This window comes from Apaloderma vittatum, unplaced genomic scaffold (genome assembly GCF_000703405.1).
Source record: "Apaloderma vittatum isolate BGI_N311 unplaced genomic scaffold, ASM70340v1 scaffold17008, whole genome shotgun sequence".
Lineage (NCBI taxonomy): Eukaryota > Metazoa > Chordata > Aves > Trogoniformes > Trogonidae > Apaloderma > Apaloderma vittatum.
The window spans coordinates 29,802-56,935 of NW_009730360.1; the positions used below are offsets into that span (position 1 = coordinate 29,802).

General features: G+C 36.7%; 1 protein-coding gene across 3 annotated transcripts in view; it reads left to right on the forward strand.

Moving 5' to 3' along the window:
* The window catches only part of REV1 (REV1, polymerase (DNA directed)), a 43,648-nt gene extending 17,180 nt beyond the window's left edge, over positions 1-26,468 (forward strand). The window contains exons 8-22 of one of the 3 annotated variants that reach the window (XM_009874787.1): positions 198-327; positions 1,246-1,374; positions 2,032-2,186; positions 4,751-4,870; positions 7,362-7,582; positions 8,588-8,760; positions 12,787-12,889; positions 14,989-15,145; positions 15,512-15,714; positions 18,221-18,454; positions 22,363-22,471; positions 23,034-23,245; positions 23,430-23,589; positions 24,528-24,630; positions 26,046-26,468. In XM_009874787.1, the coding sequence (XP_009873089.1) occupies positions 198-327; positions 1,246-1,374; positions 2,032-2,186; positions 4,751-4,870; positions 7,362-7,582; positions 8,588-8,760; positions 12,787-12,889; positions 14,989-15,145; positions 15,512-15,714; positions 18,221-18,454; positions 22,363-22,471; positions 23,034-23,245; positions 23,430-23,589; positions 24,528-24,630; positions 26,046-26,157 (2,321 nt within the window). In that variant the 3' untranslated portion in view covers positions 26,158-26,468. Of the gene's footprint in view, positions 1-197; positions 328-1,245; positions 1,375-2,031; positions 2,187-4,750; positions 4,871-7,361; positions 7,583-8,587; positions 8,761-12,786; positions 12,890-14,988; positions 15,146-15,511; positions 15,715-18,220; positions 18,455-22,362; positions 22,472-23,033; positions 23,264-23,429; positions 23,590-24,527; positions 24,631-26,045 lie in introns of all 3 variants that reach the window. The other 2 variants (XM_009874786.1, XM_009874785.1) reach the window with 2 other exon arrangements.
* The last annotated feature ends 666 nt before the right edge of the window (positions 26,469-27,134 follow it).

The following is a 27,134-nucleotide window of genomic DNA, read 5'->3' on the forward strand; positions in this document are numbered from 1 at the left end:
ATGGGGGTTCTGGTTTTCTGGAATTTTTCTGCATCACGATATGAATCAGTATAGTATTAAGAACCTCTTCATCAACAGGTAGCAGTATAGAAATTTTATACAATTAAATCCTTAATTTTTATTTTATTCACATTCATTCTGTTGAACTTTTAAGGAAAATAACATTAAGGCAAATATTTATATTATTTTCCAAACAGAAATTAGAGTACCTGATAAGCTGGACTCATCACTATGGGAGCATCCAGATTCCACGCATGTGAATGGGGCTGACTTCAATCTCACTGTTCTGTCCATGGCTGAGATAGCGTCTTGCAGTTATGAAGCTAGGTGGGTAAAATTTGCTTATCGGGTTGCTTGAAAACCTCACAGAGGTAGGCATAAAATGTCAAAAAATAGCATTTGTTAGGGCAATTTTTTTAAATTTATCTAAAGAGAATTTTTTTTATGTTTTCAGAAGTTATATAGATTGTGAGAATTTAACACAAAGTCTTCCCTATGGATGTTGTTGCTTTTTAAACATTGCTTCATAGCTCTCAACATAACCTACATATTACTTGAAACAAAGCCTATTAAGAAAAACCTGACACCATTCACTGTGATATTGTTGATTTCATAACGTTATCTTCACTTCTTTGCATCAAAATTACATGTTTTAAGGAATTCAGAACACTTAGTAACTGAAGGTTTTAGTTAAAATGAGACAGTAAGTGTGAGTACTGAAAACCATTTCTTGCACGGGTTATGTTAAGCATCCCCAATAACACAGCTTGTAAATGTTCAGCATATGAAACAACTTGGAATCTTTCTTAAGTATGCTAGGGTAGGCAAGCTTATATTTGTATCTCAAAAAGTCAGAGTTTATTTATTACAAGAGTATAACTTTGTAAGGTTGCATAGGGGAATATAAGATCCATTTACCTTAGTCACTGTAGTATATGTGTGGATTTAAGCTGAAGCAGAAGATAACAAGTGGTGCTTTCTGGTGATTTTTTTATTTGTCTTACACATGTTCCCAAAGGCAGACTGTCTGTGCTCCATGCATGAATATTATATAGCTAATTCAAATAGTCCTTTAGCAGTTATTTTTCTTACACGTTGAATTGCTAGCAGTTGGACTAAATTTATTTTTATAGACAATTCATTTTTGTGGGAAAAGAGGAATACTGCATTTGGAAATAGCCCATATTAATTTCTGAAAAAGTTGGTGCTGTGCTTATTTGGAGTTTTTTAACTATTTCATTTTAGGCAAGTCGGCATAAAGAATGGAATGTTTTTTGGCCAAGCAAAAAAGTTGTGCCCAAATCTTCAAGCAGTTTCATATGATTTTGATGCCTACAAAGAAGTTGCACGGACAGTATATGAAATATTAGCAAGGTAACGTGCTGCTTGTTTACATGACCTTCCATGGTAGGGTTATCAAGCATGTTTTATTTGCCGCTGCTGATTGCCGTTATTCAAATTAATATTTTCATCTCCATGTTACTCTTTAGCTTCAATAAAACTATTCCCGTTTGAGATCTTCCTGTTGTAGTACTTTTGATATTTTGAGTGCTGCACTTCTTAAGAGCATTCTTTTATCTTGAAGCCAGATCCTGCAGACAGTCAGCATCTGACTTCCAAAGGTGTCATTGTTCAATTTTTTTTTACTGATTACACTGTGAGATGTAGAGGCCTGGTTAGTAGTGAGATTCTTCCAAGAGTTTTATTTTGAATAAGTTCAGAATGGGTTATTGGAGAAATGCTTTCTGGTTTAAAATGCAATTGAATAAAACTGGAAATTTGTAATTGTCAATGAAAAATAAGTTGCTTCTCTGGCTGTTCCTTTAAAGTCATGATACATGTTGAAATTAGTCCTGCATTAGTGATGCTACTGTAATTTGCTGAATTAGCATTTTTAATATGTAAGTGATGTGTAATACAAAGTAAGTAGGGAAATGCCACCACAAAAGGAAGACTTTATTTGCCACATATTTGTTTTAACAGATGGTGAGCTGTTGCTGGTGTTTCACCTCCTTTACTTTGTGTTGATAGCTATACTCATAACATCGAAGCAGTCAGTTGTGATGAAGCACTAGTAGATATCACTGAAATCCTTGCAGAGACCAGATTGACTCCTGATGAATTTGCAAACGCTATCCGCACCGAAATCAAAGCCCAGACTAAGTGCACTGCTTCTGTTGGTATGGGTAAGTACCTTATTTCATTTCTGTAAACAAGAAGTACCTGCTGTTGTCAGATGTGTTAAAGCTAATGCACCTATCTGTAATTGCTAAAGCTCTTAAGAGTCTGTGTGATGTGGAATGTATAGCCATTTACATTAAATTAGTGTAAATGAAAGTGCAAGAAAGTCATCATAAGTGAAAAGTTTTCAGCAAACATTTATAAAATTGCTATCACTTCTCCTTTGTTATCTGAGCAATATGCTAAATTCCCATCTGTGTGACATTCTTTCATTCATTTTCACTAAACGCTACTATATTTTTCTAGTAAATAGAAAAGCAAGCATAGATGCTGTTCCTTATAAGAGATAACAGAAAGAGTTTATAGGGTGGCATGATTCAGCATAATTATTAGAAGATACTGAAAGCAGAGATTTCTGTGATTTGTAGCAGGTATTGTTTATGAGATCACAGATCTCAAAAGACTTCCTTGAGTTCTCTTCACTTGGACGCTTCCTTTTTTCATCCCTAATTAATACTAGAGTTGAGTATCTGTAAATAAATATACCGAGTGTGTGAAACCCATTTATTTGTAAGACAAGCTGAAATTCATTACTGGAAGCAGAAGTCTTCCTTTATTTCTTATGATATCATAGTACAGAGACTGTAATTCCCTGGATTCCTGTTTGTGTTTTGTTTTGTCTTGAAACATTTTTGCAATCTCTTTTACATATGTTTATTTAGTGTGTTTGGGGTTTCTGTAGAAAGAGCAGAATCAGGTTTTAAAGCATTATTTTCTAGTCTGAAACCAGAGTTCTCGTACTGATTGAAAGAGACAAAGCTGGAGCATAGGAGATTCCACAAAAACATTAGGAAAAGCTTTTTCACTGTGAGGGTGTTGGAGCCCTGGCACAGTCTGCCCAGAGAGGTTGTGGAGTCTCCTTCTCTGGAGACTTTAAAAATCCTTCTGGACACATTCCTGTGTGACCTACTGTAGGTGATCCTGCTCTGGCAGGGGGGCTGGACTAGATGATCTTTTGAGGTCCCTTCCAACCCCTGACATTCTGTGATTCTGTGAATACCTATAAGGATTTTTTTTTTCCCCCTAACACTCAGTTTGTGTCCTTTCTAGAAATTCATATGGTAGGTACACAACAAGGACTTTGTTTCTTCACTCATTATTCATCATTAAGTAAATAAATCAGAGGAAGCAACTGAATGTAGAGACCTTATTTCAAAAATGTGGTCTGCCAGAAACACATCTTGTGTACGTGATTTATGTGTTGCCCAGTGGGAAAGTTATACCAATATTATAAAATGTTAATTTTAATAGATACTGTTATAATGTTGAGATCTCCTCTCAACACTGTTGTCTGATTAGAGATAAATTAAAGGACATGCTTATTGCAGATGAATAAATTTAATTATTACACTAGAGATTTTAGTGGCTAAACTAAAGTGATTTAAACAATGCTAGTGAAAGTTTAAACACTCATCTGTAAACAACCTGTATCTTGGTTTCTTATTTATTAAGTGAGGTTTTAATTTTTTCCTACTTTACTTCAATGTTTTGGGAATAATACATTATAGAAGGTAAATCACTGAAATTTCATGGTATTAGAGGCTGTGTTGGAATGTTTAATAGATAAGAGGATCAGAAATCTTCAGTACTCTGTAGAGAAAACATGGATCCCCAAAGTTAAATAGGAAATTGAATGAAGAATCTGTCACTAATTGTTTCATCAATTTACTTCCTCAGGAGAAACAGTTCACATAAAACTATTACTGTTCTTATTAACTAAAATTTTAGAGTAGAATGTGAACATAGGTGGGAGGAGAAGAACAATAGTAGGACATAGTGCTGTGAGTTGTGAGTTCCCCTGACCTTTTATTAGCTTGCTTTATCTTAGAACCAGGTGTCTGAGTGGTGATAATGAATTTTGTTTGGGCATCATTTTAGAGATCTTACTGGCTGGGCCCGAATAAGCCTAGGAATAGGTAAGAAAAAATGCTTAAAAAGGCCTTGTTCCCACCACACTTGATGAGTGCATTTAATAGGTCAATGAAGTCATTGAATTTTTTCAGTGAATACTCAGGTCAGAATATTAGTTTAATCCAGTAGCTCACATAGAATACACTTGATAGAATTGTCACATAAATATTATTTATACTGACTACAATGGATTTTTTTTAATTCTGCAGTGTTAAAATATTACACTCAAATTTTTTAGCTATTTGCATTTCACTGTTTATCTGTACCTATACATGTGTAGAACATAACCAAAACAAATAAATTCAGTGTTCTTAGTGATATGTCCCACACTTGCTGGTTGTTTGGGGGGTTTTGGTGACTTTTTGTTTGGTTGGTTTTAACTTTGCACTTGCAGTTACCGCTAGAGTGTAGTCACAAATACTTCTAGCTGCTAATTTGGAATTAGGTACTACGAATATATATGAATGCATAAATTCTCGGTAAAACATAAAGAATTTGACTCTACTTTCTGCATTTTTTCTTTGGCTGTTCAACTGTGGCATTCTACTTGAGAAGACAGAAGTTAGCACAGGCATACTTTAATTTGCTATTTTTACAGGTTCCAATATTCTGCTGGCCAGAATGGCAACTCGCAAAGCAAAACCAGATGGGCAGTATCACTTAAAACCTGAAGAAGTGGATGATTTTATCAGAGGGCAACTTGTTACCAGTCTTCCAGGTATTCCTTTCTTTTAGAGGACATTTTTTTCTCCTAGTATTAGTTTCAGCTACAAATCTGTGTTCTGAATCAAACAAGATTAGATAATATTCCATGGTAATGATCCAAAAAAAGAAGATACACTGATGTCTGGAAATTTCTGAAAAGAACCTTTGTGACCATTTTGTATCTTTGAGAAGCATATCTTTTTTTTTTTTTTAGTGAAGGATTTTACAGATTCACACAGTATAATCTACAGAAGAACCTCCGAGTTTAGTATGTTAGGCAACCTTACATTGTTTAATAAAATTTTTTAAGTTATGAGTCATGTCAAGTGTGTGCCAGTTGGCTGTATCATAATAAATGTAATAAAACGAGGAACATCAGGTACTTACCATTGGGGGAGGCAGGGTTTGCTTAGAGAGAACTAGCCCAAGACAGTATCTTTCCTAAAAAGGAGTGTATGAAGTCAGGAGCTGGAAACCATACCATAGATGTCATAGTAAAACAGAGTATGTGAAGGGAAGAAAGGAGAGAGAAGTCTAATCTCCTCTGCATCTGAGAAACTGAGAGATTTCAAAGAGACTAAGAACAAAAGGAAAATGAAGAAATAAAGTTTGGCGAAGGAGAATGTTACCAAACTAGAGAAGTATTTCTGCTTGCAACATGAGCTGTATTAGAAGGGCTGTAAGTAGAGAGAAAGGCAGAAGATAAAGCTACTGTGGGAGTATTACCACTGTTACGCTCTGCATCCAGCTAAAACCAGGGTTTTGGTTCTGGTAGACTTAAAATATGCATTAGACATTTGTCACACGGGTAATTATTATATTGTGTGACGATGTTTAGTCAATAATATACTGCAAACTGTGACAGAATCTGTTGATTATTTTAAAGAACAACAAGAAGTTTGTCCGATTCCAACTGGGTTTTGCCTTGTTAATTAAAGAAATAATTGTGACAATGATTATGATTTATAATTCACAAATGTGACAGTAGTAATAATTTTATGAACCGTTTGGCAGTTTCAGCCAAGTTCTAATGGCATAGTGTTTCCACAAGTTATGTGAAAAATGACAGCTTGACAGAGGAGATTGAAGTGGGATACCTCTGGACGTAGAGAATACCAAGAAGAAAGCTGGAAGGGAGGAAAGAAACGTTTTTGGCCCACAGGTTTTAGGAAGGTTCTCCAAGGCAGAGGTGGGAGGGAACTGGAGTTAGTGTCCTGGGAGAGTGATAGACAGTAAGGACATGGGGAGTACACCTGGATGAAAAACAGGCTTTATTATGATTTTTTTTTAATTGTTCGAGGAAAATACAACTCTTCTAAGCTGAAGTGTTTTCTAGCATGTAACTCTTATTGTATTGTTATTCAATACTTTAGTAGTATAATACAACACATAGTGCAAAAAGTGCCGAGTAAGCACTCATTTATGCTTTGTATGTTAGTGATCAGGTGAACTCAGCCTGCATATATTAAGTGTTCAAAATAGTATTTTTCTCTGTTTAAAAAAAAAAAAAAACACCTGAGGGAAATAAAATAGACAGCAATAGGCACTAAAATGGAGGAATGGTAGGAATAGTATAGACAGGTGCAGGTTTATCAGAAACTCTTCTAATGTATCCCTTTTCATGGCCAAATGTAATTTACAGCACAGCACCATTTCTCTTTGGCATAACTTGTATATATTTTTCCTGCAGAAAATTATTCATCTAGTACTGTGCTTTGACTTGAGTATTTTAAAGTTAACAAAATTCACTTGGATGTTCATAGTAAAAACTTTTTAGTGTTTGTGACAATAATGCCACCTAGACAAAGAATCAGATTATGAAAGATAGAGGCTGATTACCTGAGATTTCTAACTTCCAGCGACTTCGGTAGGGGGAACCCATAGGACTGATATTTTTCGGAAGTAACAGGCTACCTCTGCAAACCCCAGAAATATACTTAAGTTTATCATACTTAAATATGTGCCGTTGCCATGGATACCTACAGTTTCCAGTGCTTGGTAATTCAAAGCACAAGTGGTACAGGTATGCTATCTCTTCTCCTTGAAATATTATTTTTCTACCTAGGAAGCAGTGGAACAGTAGTCAAAATATCCGTTTGCTTTCTTTTTGATTAAATCAATTCTGTATGATGGGAAAACACATTACATGTTGGACACTCTTTTTGGGCTGAGTGTTGCGGTGTTCAAAGATATGTACTCTGTAATAGGCAGTACCTAGTCAAGAAGATGTGCAAGCAGGAGTCATTGACATTTTACCCAGAAATAAACACGCTGCAATATGACATCTTAAACTAAATATCTAAAGCAGGTGAAAGACAGGTGAAGTCAGCAAAAGTTGCCATTTGAACTATGTTTTATTAAGTGGAATTTATTTTTTATGGTGTGTATTTATTTATTAATTTGATACAACCTGGTATAGGCTTAAAAAGACAGATTTTATGTGTTCAAAACCTGACTGGCTCTGAATTGTGTAGAGTTAACAGAACTAATTGCTTTGTTGTTAGGGGTTGGCAGGACGATGGAATCTAAGCTGGCTTCTTTGGGAATTAAAACCTGTGGAGATCTGCAATGTGCTTCAATGTCAAAACTACAAAAAGAATTTGGTCCAAAAACAGGACAAATGCTCTACAGATTTTGTCGTGGTTTGGATGATCGACCTGTTCGTACAGAAAAGGAAAGAAAATCTGTTTCAGCAGAAATCAACTATGGAATAAGATTTACACAGGTAAATTCATACTTTCTTTTCTGCAATGACTTCTTTCGTCTGTAGAAAAATCTTCTCATATTCTGATTATTTTCACTTACACTTTGATCTGTTAGAGCACCATCTTAGCCACCAAATAGAAATGAGGAAAATGAAGAAGTAGGAGAGCAAAAGATAAAATGGGAGGAGAGACTGCAAAAGTATTGGATTGAAAAGAAGCTTGCACAAAATTAGTTGGCTGTTCTGCATTCATTATACAAGTCTGATGTTGAAAAGGAGAACTGCAGTAGGTTTGTTGGCACCTAGCATTCTCTTTCATTTAAATGCTGATTGTTCAAAGATGCTAGTGCCTGAAACTATCATCAGCTGGTTCAGTACAACATTTTTAGACTTTTTACAAGTATTGTAGTGGGGGGGAGTGCTCTTGACAAAGTTGTCTTAAAAAATAGCTCTGCTGTATGTTGAGAACTTAAGCATTTATATAAATTATAGAAAAATCACATTAGGAGAGACGTCATGATGTTGTGTAGTCCAGCCTTTTGCTCGAAGCAGGAGAAGCTATCAGATCAGTACCAGTTGCTTAGGACTTCGTCCAGTCTGGTGTTGGAAACCTGCAGGAGCGAAGACTGCACAACTTGTCTGAGCAACATGTTCCACTGATTGATTTTCCTCGTGGTGAAAAAGATTTTATAAGCTCGACACTCTACCTCTTCTAGGTGTGTGCTTAAAGTTTGACTTGCAATTCTGTGTTGGGGTTTCTAAATACTTTTTTTTTTTCCAAAGACTTACTTCCAAAAGGACTTAGTATTTCCTACTTATTTCAGGATTAGGATAGGAATCTACCATCTCACCTAACTTGAGCGACCTACAATGTAAACAAAACACTTGAAGTTAAATAAGACAATTGCCTGTGAGTCAGCTCCTTCTTTTCAGTTTACACAATCTGGGTTGCATTAACCCTTAATGATTTACCTTCAGTATTTGAAAAGTAGTAATAATCTAAACATGTTGTTTTTTCCACTTCAGCCTAAGGAAGCAGAAGCTTTCCTTCTTAGCCTCTCAGAAGAAATTCAACGTAGACTGGAAGCTGCTGGTATGAAGGGTAAACGATTGACCCTTAAAATTATGGTCAGAAAGGCTGGGGCGCCAGTGGAACCTGCCAAATACGGAGGTCATGGAATCTGTGATAATATTGCCAGGTAACTATGCATGGCAAAACAAGTGGTCAGTAGTAGGCATGAGCACATTTCTGCGGGCTGCTGAGCACCAAAACTTACGGAAAGGTGGGACAGAAATTTTAAAGTGCCTGATAACCTCTTTGTCTACGTATCAAACCTGCACCAAAATCAGAAGTAGGATATTATCAAAGTCCTCTTCGTTTGAGTTACATGTTTGTGGCATTTTGGTCATCGGCATGGAATGTAAATCTGCCAGTGAAAAAAAACAGAGCATGCTATGGGAAGAAAGAAGGAAGACACTAAGGTGTCAGAATCAGGAAGGGAGAACAATTTTAAGTCATCTTTTGCTTTTGAGGTTTTTTTAAGAGAAAAATGGGAGGAAAAAAAGAAAATACGTTAGAAGTTGAAAAGTTTTGGGGCACAGAAGAAACAGTTTGTGGTTTTCAGAGGAGACATGGATGGAAAAGAAGAAATCTGATTCCACAAGTGCATTTCTTTGTGGTTTGAAATTGCTTTCTCAAGAGAATGTACTCTTGCTTGTCTGTGAACGCTACTTAAAAATTAGAGCGATCTTGTGAAATATTTTCATTCAGTTATTATGACTATCCATTTCTCTTGTTAGGGAGGTACATTTTCTTCTTCCTTTTTGAATCTGTATTTTAAAGTTGCTCTTAATTTGATAGTAGTCTCATGAAATACTAGCTAATAAAAACGTTGGATTTGTCTTCAAACAGTAATACATATGTACATGCCTATTGTTGATGTACATTTCTCCAGTTTGCTCAGTATTGGAGCTGCTTTTCCTTTTGCAGTGCTAGTAGAAGATATTTGCATGTTGTACAATGACATGCACACTGCAACATTTCTATTTCTTCCAGTAACCACCTGAGTTGAAATGTTCTGCTGCTGCAAACTGTTTCCTCTCCCTGAGCTGTGTAGTGTTGGGTATTTGAAGGTCTTTCTGGTGTTCCTTGATAGGTTGCTGGTCACATGCTGATTGTGACGGTTGGAGTCAGTTCTCAAATTGCCTTTGTACTTGTCAAGAAGGATGTCTGATCAGTACCGTTCTCCTTCAAGCCCAGAGTGCATGGGGGCTAAGGCAGTATTTGCACAACTACCTGCTGCAGGAGACAGAGGCAGCTTTGGATTCTGGAGACTGGAGCTGACATCAGACACCTTGGACTGCAGTTCTCCGTCATAGTATAGACAAATTTCTTTGTGTCAATCTATCTTTCCTGTTGTTTCACTGATAAAGTCTGCAGAGAAGATTTTTGGTCCTAGACGTGAAAGTACAATGAAGATCCAAGGTGGAGCTACAAAAATTGAATCTCAAAATCTCAAGGCCAGAGACTGTGCCTTATGTATCAGCTGTTCAAGAAGGCAGCTTGTTCATGTCTCTTGACCTTCACATTTAAATTTTTTCATATAGTCGTAGGTTCCTCATCAGAAGTACCTTTTTTTTTTTATCAAAAGTCTCTTTCTGCTTGGTCTCCCTGCAGTAGGTAGATCACTGTCAAAGGAGTAGGATGTTGAGCTTCCATAAGCAGTGCTGTTACTCTTACCCATGATTTATTTATGATTCTTTGTTTTCTGTTGTTCAACTGAATGATGTTGACTAAAGACTTTTTTTATTTTAAATTCATTTATATGCTCACAGATTGAAACCGCAAGAATGAAATCTGGGCATGTAGTTATATGCTGTTTCACACATGACTGTCTCAGAACCTTCTAAATACACATTTATTCTTCAGGCAGACACTTCTATATCAAAGCAGTTGTTCCTTAGGTAGAGGGATGATCCTGGCTTTTGTATGAGGGTGCATTTGGCATCTTCAGAGATTGGTCTTTTCTACTTTTCCCTCCATGTCAGGTGGTTTTTAACAGATGAATCCCGCCTGAGCTGAAGGGTCATTTGCTCAGGGTTGCTGATAGTGGAAGAGGTGGGCAGCATCTTTCACTGGGTTAGAGCTCAGCAATAGGACATGCATGCATAGGGTCTGTCACGTACTTGTGAGCTTGTGACTTACAATTCAGCTGTATTAAAAACTGAAACTGCAAAATTTGCCTTTCACTATGAGAAGCTTATCACCTTTTGGGATTGGCGTATGAAGAAGAAAATCTTAGTAGTGTATACTTTCGACGACTCTTGGTTATTCTGAATAAGCTGAAGACTTAGTCTTAACAGCCTAAGAACGTATTTTTAGGATTGAGGATGTGTTGAGGTAGAGCTTTATTCATCCTTTCTCAGAACTAGTGCCAGGCTGCTTTCTCGTGAACAGGTCAATGCTTTGAACCTCATTTCTGTGGTCGGGCATGCTAATGTACATGTGTACTGAAATCCCTCTAATTCATAAAGTCTTCATTAAGGTAAGATGAGGGGTCACCCAAGGATGCTAAGTTGTTTACACATAGCTGAAGCAGTTCTCATGCCAGGATCTCATTTGGCGGTGTCTCTGTTTCTGCTTCTGGCTTAACTAACGAACTTGGCAACCGCAGTCAGTCCAAATATGCTATTTGATGATACAGGTGCTCTATTCCTGTCTTTGTTCCAGCGTTTCTCTTCAGTTTAGTGAAAGGCTTTGTAGCAGCAGCAGCAGGGTAAGCTCTGGGAGTTGCATCCAGGCAAATGTATTAGAATGTCAGAGTGGTGTTACCTCAAGTGTGCTGTCTCTATGCACAGCCTAATTCCAACAGTCTGGGATTATTTCCTGGAGCTAAAAGTGACCGGTTTCTCCCTTCAATTTAGGACTTTCTTTGTAGCTATATAGCTCTTTGTAGCTATATAGCTATTTCTTGCCCCCTCACCTCACAGGTGAATGAGTTGCTATGCCTACAGGTAAAGATTCCATGGAACCATAATCATAGTCCTACAAGGGATTCAGCTTAACAGACATGGTTAAACTCAAATTCAGCTTGTGAGATGTTAATAATATTTTTACTGCATCATTGATATCAAGTCCTGATCATACAGCATAGACCTTTGGAAAATACTCTTCTGGAATGGTGTATACCTTTAATATTTTTGCATTGTTGGATCTTAGTGGTGATACTGATCTCCTTGTTCTTAAAGTTGTTAATGTGTAAGGCTCAGGGAGGTCTTGTCATTCAGAGCAGGAAGTTTTTTTGTTTTCATACCGGCAGAACCAGACATTTCTGGAAATCACTTGGCTGTTCTTGGTGTTTTCTGGCAGATTTGAAAGTAGTGTAAAGTTTAAGGAAAGACCATCAAAAGTGTTTAGTCTAAAGTTGTCAGGATGGCACCCGCTCAGAACACCAAGATGGAACTTCCTTTTGTCCATAGAGCCCACTCCATCAGGGTTAAAACTGCATTGGTTACCTCAGTGAGAAGACTACATCGCACACACGTATTAAATTAGCCACCTCAAGTTCTATCCTTACCGTTCTCAAATGTTAGGCCATCAGAGAATCCCAAGCATTTCTACTGCCCTGCCAAGCTCTCAGGTGTCAATTTGTAAAACTCACAACCAAATAATTTTGTTGGAGTTATTGCAGAAAATTGCCTGCAGCATAAATGTGGAATATTGTTTAAAGTTACTTACCGTTAATCCAAGTTCTTTGTCGTCTGTAATTCATGTGCGCATGCACTCCCTCAGAGTTCCCTCTGAAACTCTTACTCTAGATGTTTGACAGTTGACAATTGAAATAATACTGAGCAAACTTCTTATGAATAAAGCCTGAGTGAAAGATAGTACGTGAGTGCATTTCTGCAGATAAAGTGAAACATTTTTGTCTGGCTTTGGTAGTTATCATGTATGTAAATATATACTATATTTGACAATGTAATGTGTGGACTGCACACTGAGAACATTCAACTAGAAATAGTCTGCTTTTTTTATTGTGGAACAGTCTTAGTTCTAATTATCTTTAAAAAGAAACCACAGAACAAAAAAGCAGTGTTCAGTTTCTGCGTGCCAGTAAACTATTATCTGTCTGTCTTTGAGGTCCTCTCTGGAATAAGTACAGAATTGTTCTCTTTAGAATTTGTGAAACGGTTTCCTTTTTAACCATACTTTTTTATTTTTGTAGGACTGTGACTCTAGACCATGCAACAGACAGTGCAAAAGTAATCGGGAAAGAAACTCTAAACATGTTTCACACAATGAAACTGAACATATCAGATATGCGAGGGGTGAGTTAATGGGAAACCTGAAATTTATTCTGTTAACCTTCTTTGTTGTCTTTCATAAATTTTCAGTCCTCCAGGGTAGGCAATAACCAGACTTAAGGAGAAGTGTAGATAATACAAAGCTTATGTAAATTAGGTTATGCAATCATGTTACGTTTCATATGTTTACCTTTGGAAAACATGGCTACAAAGCCGTAAATGCAAAAAAAAAAAAAGTTTTTGTGGTATGGATTCATCCACAATTTAGAACAGCCTGAGGTAACAAAGTTAGACTGTATCTTCTACAGTTCTATTAGCATGTGCAAATTTGACTTGTCTTAGACTTTTCTGTAAACTTTTACACAGCTATTAGTTGAGTAACCAATATAAATACTGCTTGTAATGCCAATCAAAGATACAGCTCAAAGGAGTTTTTGCTCTGGCCTGCAAGTCTTGTAGTCAGAAAAATTATCAACCCATGGTTTGGCCTTTGTTTGAAGGTGAATTGCTGCCTCTTTTGAATCATGGTTTATTTTAAACATTCTTACTCATGTCAGTGGTGTTCTAATAGCAATGTGAACCCTTGATAAGACTATTTTGGCATCAGCGAAGAGGCTTTCTAAAGCAAACCTGCATATATTGGTCATCTAGATGTAGAAGTAGGGTTTTGACTCACAGTGTTGCCTTGCAGAGTCAACTTCATGACTTGGTTTTTTTTCTTGGAGTTAAAGAAATACCTATCATCCTCTCCCTGACTTTTTCTAGTTTCTTGTATGTCTCCTTTGCTGGCTTTCCTGACTTCTTAAGTTTGTTTTATTTCACTTGATTTCTTTAGCCATTGCTTTAGAGGATTCTTCTTTAAAGTTAGTATCCAGTGGGTGTTGCCCGTGTTGGTTTGCAAAACGATGTACTACTGACCAGGTGTCTTTTTTCAGTTCTGGAGGGGCCATTCAGTTCTTGATTATATAATAAAGTGCAGACATACCCAGCGTCCCTCAGCAGTTCTTGGATTCCTTTCAGTTAACTTCACGCATCGCCAGTATGTATGTCTAGACTGAAGCTAGTCTCCTTACATGTGAGGTCTCATGCTTTCACGTGTCCTTTTTCTCTCAATATCGAGAAAGGTCAGAAAGTTACACCCTTAGTTGTTCGTGCCCACACTTGGGCAGATGAATCCACTCAGTTGTCCTCTAGACTTCACGTAACATTTTAGTTGGAATGCTTACCCTAAAGCCAAAAAGCCCCCATGTTGTACAGCAAAGCAAAAACACTATATTCCAAAGGCTTAAGTTCTAGAACTGAAATCTAGAAATATTTCAAAGCAAAAAGATAAAAGCGCAAAAAAAACTTTTTACAGTGATGTTTTAATATCCCATTAATTGCATCTGAAAAAATGTTACCAAACAGAATCCTTGCAATGTAATTATAGAAGACCACCTGGTGGAAATATATGCATTAGCTCTCTTCATGCTTTCTCAATCCTACTTACAAATTTTCTTAAGATGTTGGGTTTTTTTCTGAATAATTATGGAGGATTAGCAGTAAATTTTCAAAGTGTACTAGTGGATTCTTAGTTGGACACAGTTTTTGAACCCCTGTTGATTTGATATTTAGAAGTTCATGAAAAGTGAAGATGTCTTTCAAAGTGAGGAACACCTTATCTGATGAAGACCGATTTCATCAAAGTGCTTTCATCCAGTGAAATTTTGCAAAAACTCATGTCCAGAAGTGAAACAACATTATTTCTCGTTTGTAGAATGAAGTGATGGATTTAGTATAGATTGTCCTCAGGAAAAATGTTCTTTTCTTGTATTGGTAGCCAGATCTAATACTAGTCACTTGTGGTCAGTATTTCTATATTTGTTAGTGTTTAAGAAATTTCATAGTAAAGGTATTGTTTTATGATCCTGATTATAGTACTTTTCTATATCAGAGAAGTTAAGGTGGTATTATCTTTGTAATTTCTTAGTTGTTGGTTTCTGGTCGATAATCCTGGGATTTGTTTGGGATGTTTCTAGTAGCTATTTACATGTATTTCAACATATTTTGATTTTTAAAAAAAACAAACAAAACAAAACAGAACAAAACTTCATAAAATGAATTTATTAATGTTTTGGATTTAGGTTGGAATTCAGGTACAACAGTTAGTTCCTATCAGTAAAACCACTTCGGCTCACTCAGCAGTACAATCTGGACACTTACCTGGTGGATCGCATTCAGTTATCGATCTTTTTCATGTTCAAAAAGCAAAAAAACGCCCAGAAGAAGAACATAAGGAAGGTCAGTAAGCTTTTCTATTTTGCATGTGTGATAATGATCAGTTCTGAAGGACTCCCAACATAAATTACCTTTTGCAATACTTACTCAGTAATTATACCAGTACCTGTTATTTAATATAAACTCTTTGAGACTGTGTTTTGATGCTGCAAATGAAAAATGCTACGAATAAAACTTCTTATAAGATTATTGCAGTCTTTTTAAAAAAGTTAATAGTAACAAAGGATACTTTGAAATAGAAAGTGTTATAGTTACGCTATATATTGCATAAACTATTTAGCAAGGAAAACTGGAAATAAGGTTCATTGCATCACAGATCTTCAGGGTATGAAGAGGTGATGATTCTGCATTTTGTTTTTGTATGTGTAGTGTTTGTGGCTGCCATGGACCTTGAAATATCTTCTGATTCAAGAACATGCACTTTCCTCCCGTCTCGCGGTACCCATCTCACATCTGGTCTCAATTCTAATGTTAACAACACTGAGTCTGCTGTCAAATGGAACGGCGTGCATTCTCCTATCAGCGTAAAATCCAGGCTTAATTTGAGTATTGAGGTTCCATCTGCTTCCCAGGTAAAACCTGAGAATATAAAACATCTGCAATATATTGTAATAACTTGGGATTATTTTTTTGTATTTAGATAGAGCAAAAAAGTTATTACACTGCTTTTAAATAAAAAGAGCTCTAGTAGAGTATGATGCACAGTAAGAACTGTTATTAATGCAAAACTATTTTGCCTTAATAAAAGTATTTTTAAAAGCAATGTTTATAGGCTAACTTAAATTTATTTCCTTCAAATAATCTTTTTTAATTTTTCCAGTATCTTTTTCCCTTCCCATCACTTGCCAAAGGATTACAATGGAACAGGAATGGAAAAGATGCTCAGGATGAAATACTAAAAAACATTACCTTCCACCTTTCACAACCAAAGCCCAGAGCCTAATTATAAAAATTGTACAATGAACTTAAGGAAAACTTCCGTAGGAGAAATTAGACACATTCTGTAGTTAATGCTCAAGGTCTATAGGATTGAGATGATGGAGATTTGTACATTCTCTTTTCCTGTTTTAGCTCTTAGAAATTGGTTCTGATTACCTTAATCACTAATGAGTGGCTCTAGAAGAATTTTGGTACTTCATGTCATTTTCACGAGGATAGAACTTGTAAATGTTTTCAATCCCTCTTTACGGCAGCAATATTCTTTGCCACAGATGCCAATAAATGATAATTGGGTAGTCTTCTCCACATCATTTCTAAAAGTTGTGTATTCTATACCAGTCTTTAAATTACACTGTAAATCTGTCTTCAGACTTTATTCAGTGAGAAGGAACTGAACAGCAACAGTCTAACACTGCCACATGTACTTCTACAGTAGCTGTGCTCTTAAGTTTTTGCCTAAAAGAATGTCAGACGTGACTTTAGATTTAATCATTTGCCTTTTTGTGTTTTTTTTTAATTTTTCTTCAAATAATATTGAAGCTTAAGATGTGCACGTAACATTCATTCAGGATACCAGCCCTTCTAGATAGGAGGAGGGTAGTATTTATTTAAGTATTTCCATGGGGCATTTCTGCATGTCTTAACGAAGGAGGACCCTCCTTATTTCCACTCAACATGTTATTCAAGTGGACATCTATTAGAGGGGTCTGCTATGAGCAAGCTGCACTGAATTCTGGAGGTATTTTAGGTATAAGCAGATTTACTTGTTTTTCTGTAAAAATTTGTGATTTTTATTTCTGTAATTTAAATCTGTAAAAGCATTTGTTGATGTTCTGTTAGCAGCTTTCCCAAATACTTACACATTTTTAGAAGCAAATTATGCTTTTGGCAGAAAACTTTTCTGTAGTGCCATATCCAAGCTAGCTCAGGATCTAAAAGCAACTTGACTGAATAATGTGGAGCTCCATACACTCAGATTTCACTACAGGAGAAACATGTATGAACGAGCCAAAAATTGTGCTAGCTGTGCAGTTGAGTTCCTTCCTGAAGCTTTGGTGGCCTTATGGCAGAATGTGTTTGTCTCTCCTTCTGCTTTATAAACCTACTATAATATGGAATATAACATGAAATTTGATACAGGGAAGAAATGGCAAGAGTTGGTCTCGTCCTGCGGTTTGTGTACTGTGTGTTAGGAAAGCAACAGCAAGGTACTTTACACCTGGGATTTCCAGAAAATGTTTATAGAGGCATATATGTAGCGAATTTGGAGTGAAGGAACACTAACAGGATGTAGAAGAATAACTGGAGATTAATGATACAGATAGCTTTCATCAGAACCTCTCTGTTACCACAAGCCAAGTAGCTTTTCTTAGATATTTGTAGTTCTCTGTAAATCCAGGATCTGGTCATGAACTCCAAATTTTCTTCTTAAAGGTAAAAGATCAAAGTTTTGTAACACTGCTCTGGAGTCTCATTTAACAGGACTTCAGGCAAAGATGGGCATTTATCTACATAGTTTTTCTCACATTCTACTTGTGAGAAAAATTGTACTGTGCATCTGCTTGTCAGTTACATTAATTCTGCCACTTGTGCAGCCATAATTGCATACAGCAAGTTTTAGGTACTGAGGGCTCATTTCAGTTGTTTCCGGTTGATAATTGATGAGTAGCAATTACGGCAAGTGAAAATTTGAATCTAAAGCTTATTTCATTATCAAAATCAATGAAAAGAGTCTGACAGTATGCAAATATACATAATACCATTACATTAGTAACATGTATCCTAAAACTATGTATAAAAAATAAATTGTTTTCTATCAGTCACCAATTTAATATTCATATCAACATGTTGCCTATATAATTTGAATGTGGATTTCCTTATCACTAAGTAGTTGCAGGGGAAACCGAATAAATGGTTTGTGATGAGAACACTGAACAGTGTGAAAAGATAGAACTGACTGTTCATATTTATTGAACTATTTAGTCTTAAACAATAGTTTTACATTTTGCTGCTGCAGAGTATGTTGGCATACACAGATTATTTTTCTAAAATTTAATAACTATGGAACTAATTTTTGACTCAAATGAACTCTGTTTATGTATTCCTCAGAAAAATCTAAAAGCTTTTGTATATTTGTAGCTAGATAAATCTGTGCTGGAAGCTCTGCCGCCTGATCTCCGAGAGCAAGTAGAGCAAATATACACCATTCAGCAAGGAGAGAGTTATGGAGATAGCAAAAAAGAGACAATAAATGGATGTAACACTGCACTTCTGTCACAACCAGTTGGAACTGTGCTTTTACAAATACCAGAACTCCAAGAACCAAATACCAATATGGGAATTAATGTAATAGCCTTGCCAGCTTTCTCACAGGTAGGATGTTTTCAGGGTATCGATAAACATCAACTTTCTACCTATAGGAAGGGTTAACAACCTTTTTCTTGAGACAGCATTAACCAGAATCTGTGACTTACTCGATTTATTTATGCTCCTTTAATATGTTTTTAAAGTCTGCTATCAAATGTTACTTGACCTATCACAAACATAATATATGTTGAAGTTTCATAGTCATCATTAAGTCTGCTTTTGCTGTTGTTTAATGTAAAGCCTCCTCGTTTACGCTTTGCTTTGCAATCCAGTGTGTAAATAGCCTTTTTTCTGCATTGCAGCGCAGTTACGCTGCACCATAAGTCTGAAGCAGTCCTAAAATGTGCTTAGCTGGTCACAGGAGACTCCCTCTGTTTAAATGGATGTTTTGATGGTGTAAAGCCAACCACTACTCGCTTCTGCAGATGTGATTGTTTATGTCACTATACTGGGAGAAGGGCAGGCATGGCTAAAGATCGTGCGTGTCTCCATAGTTTTTAAATTATCTCATGCACACCAGCATCAGGATGAGGAAAGGGCAAAGCCTCTTCCTAAGATAGGGGGCTGAAGGGGGAGCACGTAGCAGTAACAATGCATCTAATCATCTTCCACCCTTCAAGATGGTACTGAACCAGTGGGGGGAGGATGGGGCTAAAAATGAAAATTGGGTTACCCAGAGAGATGGTTTCTTGCATATGCATTATTTTAAGTAGAGCAGTATTTTTATTCCTCTATTTGTTATGTCATCCCTCCCTTACCATTCTCAAATGAAGGGACATCACCTAATCAGATTTATAGAGAGATGTTTGTTGTTGTTTCTAAGGCATAATGCTCATTAGCTGACAGAGAAATTCCTGGCCTGTTTTCAGTAAATAGTAAATAATGCATAATTGTTTGTTATTTAGAGATGCGTTATTTAGAGATTCTTTTACTAAAATTTCTTCACCTTGGTTCAAGTTCGTTGGTTCAAAAACAATTGTCATTTTTTATTCCTGAGCTGCAAAGTTTTGTTTTGCTTACGGAGATACTGTGTGAATGGTATATGGACTCTCGTAGCCCAGCTGTTTTTAATTATGTAGTTACATTCATTCATAGGCAAGAGTTTGTCTTGAACCCATGTGTTAGATTATGCATTGCTTTAAAGTACACTCCTCCACACTTGTTTTACCACTCAGTTCTCTTTTTCAGGGTAAATATTAACTGCATATGGCTTTCTATAAAAACTGCATTTAGTTTTGTGTTTATGCTTTATATATCTATTTAATGAGGTAGTTGAGAATTGATTTTGTTTATTTATAAGCATTACTTTTTGAAATTGTCTTAGAAATACCTAATTTACACACACAGATGCACTGGTTTTCCTGTCTCTAACTCCTAATGCGTTCTGACTCTGATCCAAAAACATCAGCTTAGCAGAGCAGTCTTTTTCTTTGAAGATGTAATACAGGAAGAATTGACTACTTCCTGTTTATTTTTTGAGGATATCAATACTATCTATTTTAGAATATACTTGTACTCCACATTTTCTCCTGAAACCCATTCAGCTTGCTTTATTGGCAAAAAGACATCTAAGATTTACAATTTTCATTTTCCAAGTTAGGTTCAAGTTTAATACCTGGAATAATATGGTTGAATAGCCTCCTTTGACGTGGCGAAAAAATGCTGAAACCAGTTCATTAATGTGGGAAGAATTTTTTCTGTGTTAAAATCAAGCATGAACTAAATTAAAAGATGACTTTCTTTCAAATGATGCAGTGAACTAAGTAGTAATAGGTTTTAGGTATAGAAATATTGCAAGCCACTCCAAATTGAGTACTTTAAACATAAATGATTCCCTGACATCTTTTTATAGCTTAATTAGGTTTGTTGTCCAACTCTTAATTCCTTTTGTCTGAACTGTGTTTTTATGACCAGGTGCCAAGTTAATTGGCTGATAGTGATTTATTCATTAGAAAACATGGAAAATGTCCTTCGGTAAGTTTCTCCCATATAAAGGATCCAGATAGGTTGCATTCATTTCCATCAGCTGCTAAAGTAATCTTAAAATTTGGAAGAGCTGTCTATTTTTGTAGCAGCTGAATCCTGTAAAAGCGTAGGATGCAAGAAGTAAAGGTTTCAGATGCTTAGAAATTAATTACATTTGCAATAGTGAAGTTAATTACTGGTGGCAAATTTGCACCTTGTCCTTACGTCGTCTTAACATGGTATAGATTCCTTCAGAAATAGTGATAGCTGTGTGCTGAGGTAATGCATGAATTTATAAAATCCAAGTTCTCCATAAAGTGAATATGATACAGTTATGTGGATAGGACACTCCGGCTGTACAGCAAATTATCTGAAACTCCAGTTAATTAGTGTAGAATTCATACGAACTCGACCGATGGCTCTTCTGACTGAAGAGATGTGTTGCAGTCTCAGAGGGCAATGACAGGGGGAATAACAAAAACACGTCCAGTTCCCAGTAATGTAGTATTTCTGCCTGAGTTATTAAGTGGTGTACACAAAAAACAATGTTAATTCAGGGCCTCCCAAATTCCTGACTCTGAATTGCTTAACCAGAGAACACTAACCTACTTTAAATATTTTTATTCAGTTTTATATTTAAAAAATAACTTAAGCCTCTGGGCTTAATTGGCTGCATTCCACTACAGTGCTTTGTTCTGCACAATGTATACAGCAATTGAGGTCAGAGCAGTTCCTGTTTCCTCCTTTAATTAGTGCATATTTTGCAAGGTGAAAAATTTATGTTGGCACATGGAGGTCTAAAAGTGGAAAAAAAATGTTTTGCTAACTTGATGCATTTTACCTGTGGAAGCATGTTCATGTTTATTATCTATGTAATTTAGACATCATATGTGTGAGTAGCACAGCCTACCTTCCTGACATAACATACTTATTTTGGTTTAAAAAAATGATCAAGTCTCTGTTGAAAATGAGGTACCTTTTAATTTATACACATACTGACATATAATAAATACAGCATCTCTGATAATGATGGAAATTGTATTGTGCCCTTAGAATAGTAATGGTTTTGAATATTATTTTTGTTAGTGCTCGTCTCTGAATTGTACCACTGAAATAAAGGGCACTTGCCCACTGGGCAGATTTAATCCTGTAAGTGATAGGTTTGCCTTTTTGAATTAGATTTTGCAGATTGTGAGCTGAAAATACTGTCCAGTAACATTGGGAAACTCAGAATACGAGACTAGTCTGTCACTAATTTGCTACTTCAGACACACAGTGGGGGAAGATAACTGATAATACGTGGAATTTTATTTTGTCCATATGAGTGTCTGTGGCAACTGGCAGCAAATGATTTCCTGTGAAGAATTCAAGCCCCTAGGACAGCTGGAAGGGATCATGTTTGTACCAGTCAAACAAGAGGTGAACAACTGTTGGAGAAAGAAATGAAACATTTTTGCATTAGTTCAAAATACGAGGTAGCTGGACTTGCATTTCTTGTCCTTAAAGGAGCGAGACTATTTCCAAGGGTTTTTTGTTTGAGGAGTGTATAGCAGCTTCCAGGAAATACCAGTATGAAAAAGAGGAGCAGATGTCTGATTGTCAGTGTTGTGAGTTTTGAAATTCGAAGGGAGTGTTCTCCGAGTTAGCATTAATTGTGCTGTTAATATAGCTGTACTATGTGTCAGTAGGTGAATAAAGATAGCAGTGAATAAAGATATTATAGGCCCATAAATATTAATTTTATAAAATAATAATGTTAAATGGAAAATTTTATGGGTTTTACAAGCTAAAGTACATAAGAAAATGTACAACATATTTTACAGTATATCAGTTACTTATTTTTGCTTGGCATAAAACACAGATGCCTTTCTCATGTGAGTGATCTAGAGAAAAGCAAGCAGGGTTGCTCACTGGTAAAAGAATCAAATGATTCTTTTGTTACTGTTCAGGTGGACCCTGAGGTTTTTGCTGCACTACCTGCTGAGTTGCAAGCAGAGCTGAAGGATGCATACGATGAAAGGCAAAAGCAAGCAGAGCAGCAACCTGCTAACGCTTTTGGTGAGTATGTATAGTTGTACAGTAGTTTCCTATAGGAGTTTACTGTTCAGAGAGTTACGCAACCCTAAAGAGCAGAAATTGGGTTCATTGCCAGTTAAGCACTGCATTATTTAGTCAAACCTCGATTTCATAGTCAGTGGACTAATGTAGATATGTTAGTATGATGGAATGAGAGCCATTTCCTTGGTAAACTATGCTAAAATCAGTTTGGGGGCCTTTCTGCTGCTGGTTTTGCTGGTAAGCGCTGGTGGGAAGTCTTAGTGGGTATCCAAGTGGGACAGCAAAGCAGTTTGTCCAGTGGGTTTCAGGTTTTACCAACTGCTCACATTCAAGTAGTGAAGTGCTTGGTATTAGAAGGCACATTGTGAATGTTTGAACATCGTGTGAGTACACTTAAAAGTCTAGCAGTGTTTTTCAGATTGCCTGTATCTGCAATTTGATGTGAATGTTATGTTCTACCAGTTGATGCATAGATTTTTATGGAAGATACGGAGTCCACCTTTCAATGGAAAAGTACTAAAATTTAAATGTATCAACCACTGACTACTCCTGTGTTTTCCAGTGTCAAAAAATCCTTTGCTACACCTGAAGCCTGCAACTACGAAAAATAAGAAAAAAATCAGGAAAAAAAATCCAGTCAGTCCTGTAAAAAAGATTCAGAGTCCTTTGAAAAACAAACTTGTTGTTAGCCCTGCAAAAAACTTGCTGGCTACATCTGGAAGCCCACAGAAGCTAATAGATGGTTTCCTGAAACAGGAAGGAACAGCTGCTGAGGTAATTTTACCACCAACAGCTTTTGGTAAAGCTATGTCTGTTTCTTAAAACGAAGTCCATGTTCACAAATGCGGTTTGCTTTCTAGTAAAGGATTCTTTACTAGAGCGTTCTATAATGTGTGTATCTATGTGGTGTTGCCATATTTGTCAGACTGAGTGTTGCCAACTTTTATGTTTGGAACAGCCAGAAGCAGTTCCCTCAACTTCAGATTCTTCAGGGCCATCAGCTCTGCAGACTGAACAACAGCCTGGGTCATTTAGGCCACAAGCACCCAACTTGGCTGGAGCTGTTGAATTCAATGATGTAAAGATGTTGTTGAAAGAATGGATTACAACTATTTCAGGTACGGGATGTCATGCTAGTGGTGATCTTATACGCATCTCAATGAAAACCTTTCTTTATTTGTGGTTTTTGTTTTGCATATTCTTCCATTTTCCTTCCCTCTTCTTTTCACTGGTTATTTTTCACAGTAATCCTGAAGTCTTACTATCTTGCAATCTTCAAGTAACTTGATTCTTCCTATTCAGTTGTTACTGTTTTTGCCAGCTTCTGTTCCTTGCTAACATCATGAAAATCTACCTGTCTTCAATCCATTTGTCAGGCCCTTGTCTTACACCTTGATGTTACTTGTGGGAGGTTTTCCTCATTTTGTCCAACATGTTACAACCACTAGGATTGTCCACTAGGAAGCTATTGAAAGGGAATTCTTTTTTTATGAAGATGTGATTTTATAGGCAAAGGAATGCAGTTTTTTCAAAATAGCTGCTGGAAAGAATTCTAGAATAAAGTGCAAAAGCAGAACACCAATGCCAAATTGTGTTTTGAATTTTACCATTATGGCAAACAACATAATGTTAATTAATTAACAGCAATGCCTTAATTAGGCAACGCTTTAATATCTTGGGAGATCATGACCTGCTAGATCCTTCATACCCTGGCCATTACCATTTGCCTAAGAGTTTCAAAGTAGCTATTCCATCCGAAATCTCTGTTTCTTTTCCTTATGGTTAACATTAGCTTGGCTGTCAGTGGTTCTTACTGAAGAAAAAGAAGAGGTCTATAAGACAGACTTTACAAGCCCTTGCCATCTTTTTATCTACGCAACTTACAGTGTTGGGGGAGGTATGGGAGTACAGCAGTTGTCGGATCAGCACCTGATACACTAACGCTACAGAAGTTCTTTCTATTTATATTCGAGTTATTCTATGATTATATTCCAAGTATAGAGAGAGAGATGTAAGAGAAAAGTTGTCTCATTTTTTTTATATTTTTTTATTACAGATCCTATGGAAGAAGATATTCTACAGGTTGTGAAGTATTGTACTGATCTAATAGAAGAAAAAGATTTGGAAAAGTTAGATCTGGTTGTTAAGTACATGAAAAGGTAGCTTAATTGCTAGTGTTTGTGACATTTAAACTATTTTTGTTAAGAGTTTATGCACTAGATACTTAAAATGTGAGGCCACAAGCCCATTAGACATTCAATTGATGAGAGTAAGTATCTTAAGCTTACATTTTATTCAGAAACTGGGCAGAGGGAGAAGTTGGGCTATTAAAATTGGTAATTGTGAAAAATCAGGAGTAGTATTTAATAGTATTTGCTACAGTCTTCTCTTTCTAGACAAGGATATAGGTTTTGTCAGTGTTGTCCCTTCATCCTGTTTTCATTCATTTTTTGTGGTGCCTTGAATCTTTCCTTTGTTTCCTCTGATTTCATTCTCCTGCTGTATCCAGATCCTGTCTCACCTCCACCGTACTAAATCCATTTTTATAACTTAAGTTATTGTGCTCCTGTTACTCTTCCTGTGAGTCAGGATGCCCAGGTTCCACCTATGGCCAGCTTATGAGTTGGGATTTAACTATGGAGCTCAGCTTCCCATGTCTTGGATCTGGAAAATACGTCACAGAATTAATCAACATCCTAAAGGCTACAGCCATGTAAAAACTTTGCTACGCTTTCTTATTATGGGATGTCTTTAGACTTCAGAAAATGCAAAACACAGCGTAGTTAGCTGTTATGTTGACTGCTGTGTAGTAAATTCTTTCTACAGCTCTTCAGAAAGCATCATGTCCCATTCCTCATCCCTGTACCATGGGATTTCCACGAGTGGCACTGTGTCTCTCCACAGTAGCAAGTGTAGGACAAGGAGTGAGGAGTTAGATGACATGCAGTTGTCCACAGGCTACTGATGCTGGGTCTTCCAGAGCTGTCAGCGTAGGAACCCTCTGTTCTCCTCTAACAGTGATCTGGAAGGGGATTTTGAGAGTTTTCCTTGGGCATTGCCTTACTCTGCCTCTAGTAGCAGCTGAACTCAAGCTTTCTGTTGGCTTCCGTGATTTTGTTCTATTTTTAGCAATAAACACAATATAGTGCCCCCCCAAATCCTATAGTTTAAATGCTTTAATCATCCTTGGCAAGTGTTGGTAGCAAAAAGTAGCATTTATGTCTTAGGATGAGGAAGGAAAGATCAGGATCCAGAAGCGTGCCAGTGCTGGATGTAGGTAGAAGGTCACCACTTTAATCACAGGCTTACAACCCCTGCACAACACTGATGTTTACAAGCAGATGTGACACCACTCACATCCAAAATTTCACCACTGAATGGCACAGGAAGCTGTGGCATTAGGCCAGACTTGAGTCAATCTTGGTAAAGCTCTATCACTTCAGAGACTTGAAGATACCGTTACCATTCATAGTGAACTGTTGTGATGTTGTTTTCCAGTATGAAGACCAAAAGTTGCTGTATAAAGGACTGGTTCTGTAATGGTAATTTTCACTCTCTTCCTTTTCCCCTTCAGGTTAATGCAGTCATCTGTGGAATCAGTTTGGAATATGGCATTTGACTTCATTCTTGACAATGTTCAGGTAGTTTTACAACAAACTTACGGAAGCACATTAAAAGTTATCTGAACTTGTAGTAAAGAGCTTGATGAGAGCCTGGAGCTCTCTGCTAGCTGTGCCATAAGTGCTTGTGAGGTATTTGCAAAGTGCATGATAGTAATGCCCTGAGTTTTTATAATTTCAAATTTCTTTTTAAACAACAAAGTGTTTTGTACATTTCTTTTCAAAAAGTGCCAAATTTGTCAGTATTGCATGTAAATAATTGTGTTAAAATTCTTTTATTGTAGTATAGAATCTATTTACAAAATGTTTGTTTATAAAGTTTTATGGATTTTTACAGTGAAGTGTTTACAGTTGTTTAATAAAGAACTGTATGTATATTTTTGTACTGATTCTATTTTGTGATGCTTCAGTTTGAATATAGCTAACCCCATCTAGTAAAGCCACGGCTTTGATTAATTTCACAAAGTTTTACGCAGTGACGATGTCTTGACACAGGTAGGAGACTGCTGTATGTTCACCTGGCTGCTTTTGGTTTCTTCTCCACTGACTTGCTCACACATTCTAAGCTATTTGCTCATTTTCAGTTTCAACCTTCCAAGACAGAATCCAGCATGGTCCAGTCATTCCCAAAGCATACACCGTGTTAGCTGTGTGTGCTGTCACTGCTGATGTGTGCACCTGGAGGAAAACAAGGGGAGATCTTTCAGCAGTTCCCCAAAAGCATCACTGTAAAGGAGGTGGGTGGCAGCAGCTAACATGGAGCACCGTTAAAGTCTGTATCAGTCCTCGGCGTTGCTCCTACTCAGGCTAGAGCCACGATCAACTCTTAAAATACTGTAGTTCTCCTCAGCCTGACACACATTTCCTTTATGCAGTGTAACAAAATGGGCTGCTCTGTGGTAGGAGCACTGTGCTTGCAGCCTTACAGATGTCCATCAGCCTCATATAGTCTATCACAAAATCACTTTGGTGGAAGAGACCATCAGGTCCAACCATTTGGCCCAATACATTGAAGCAAGAAAGCCTGCTCAGGTGCCTGGAAA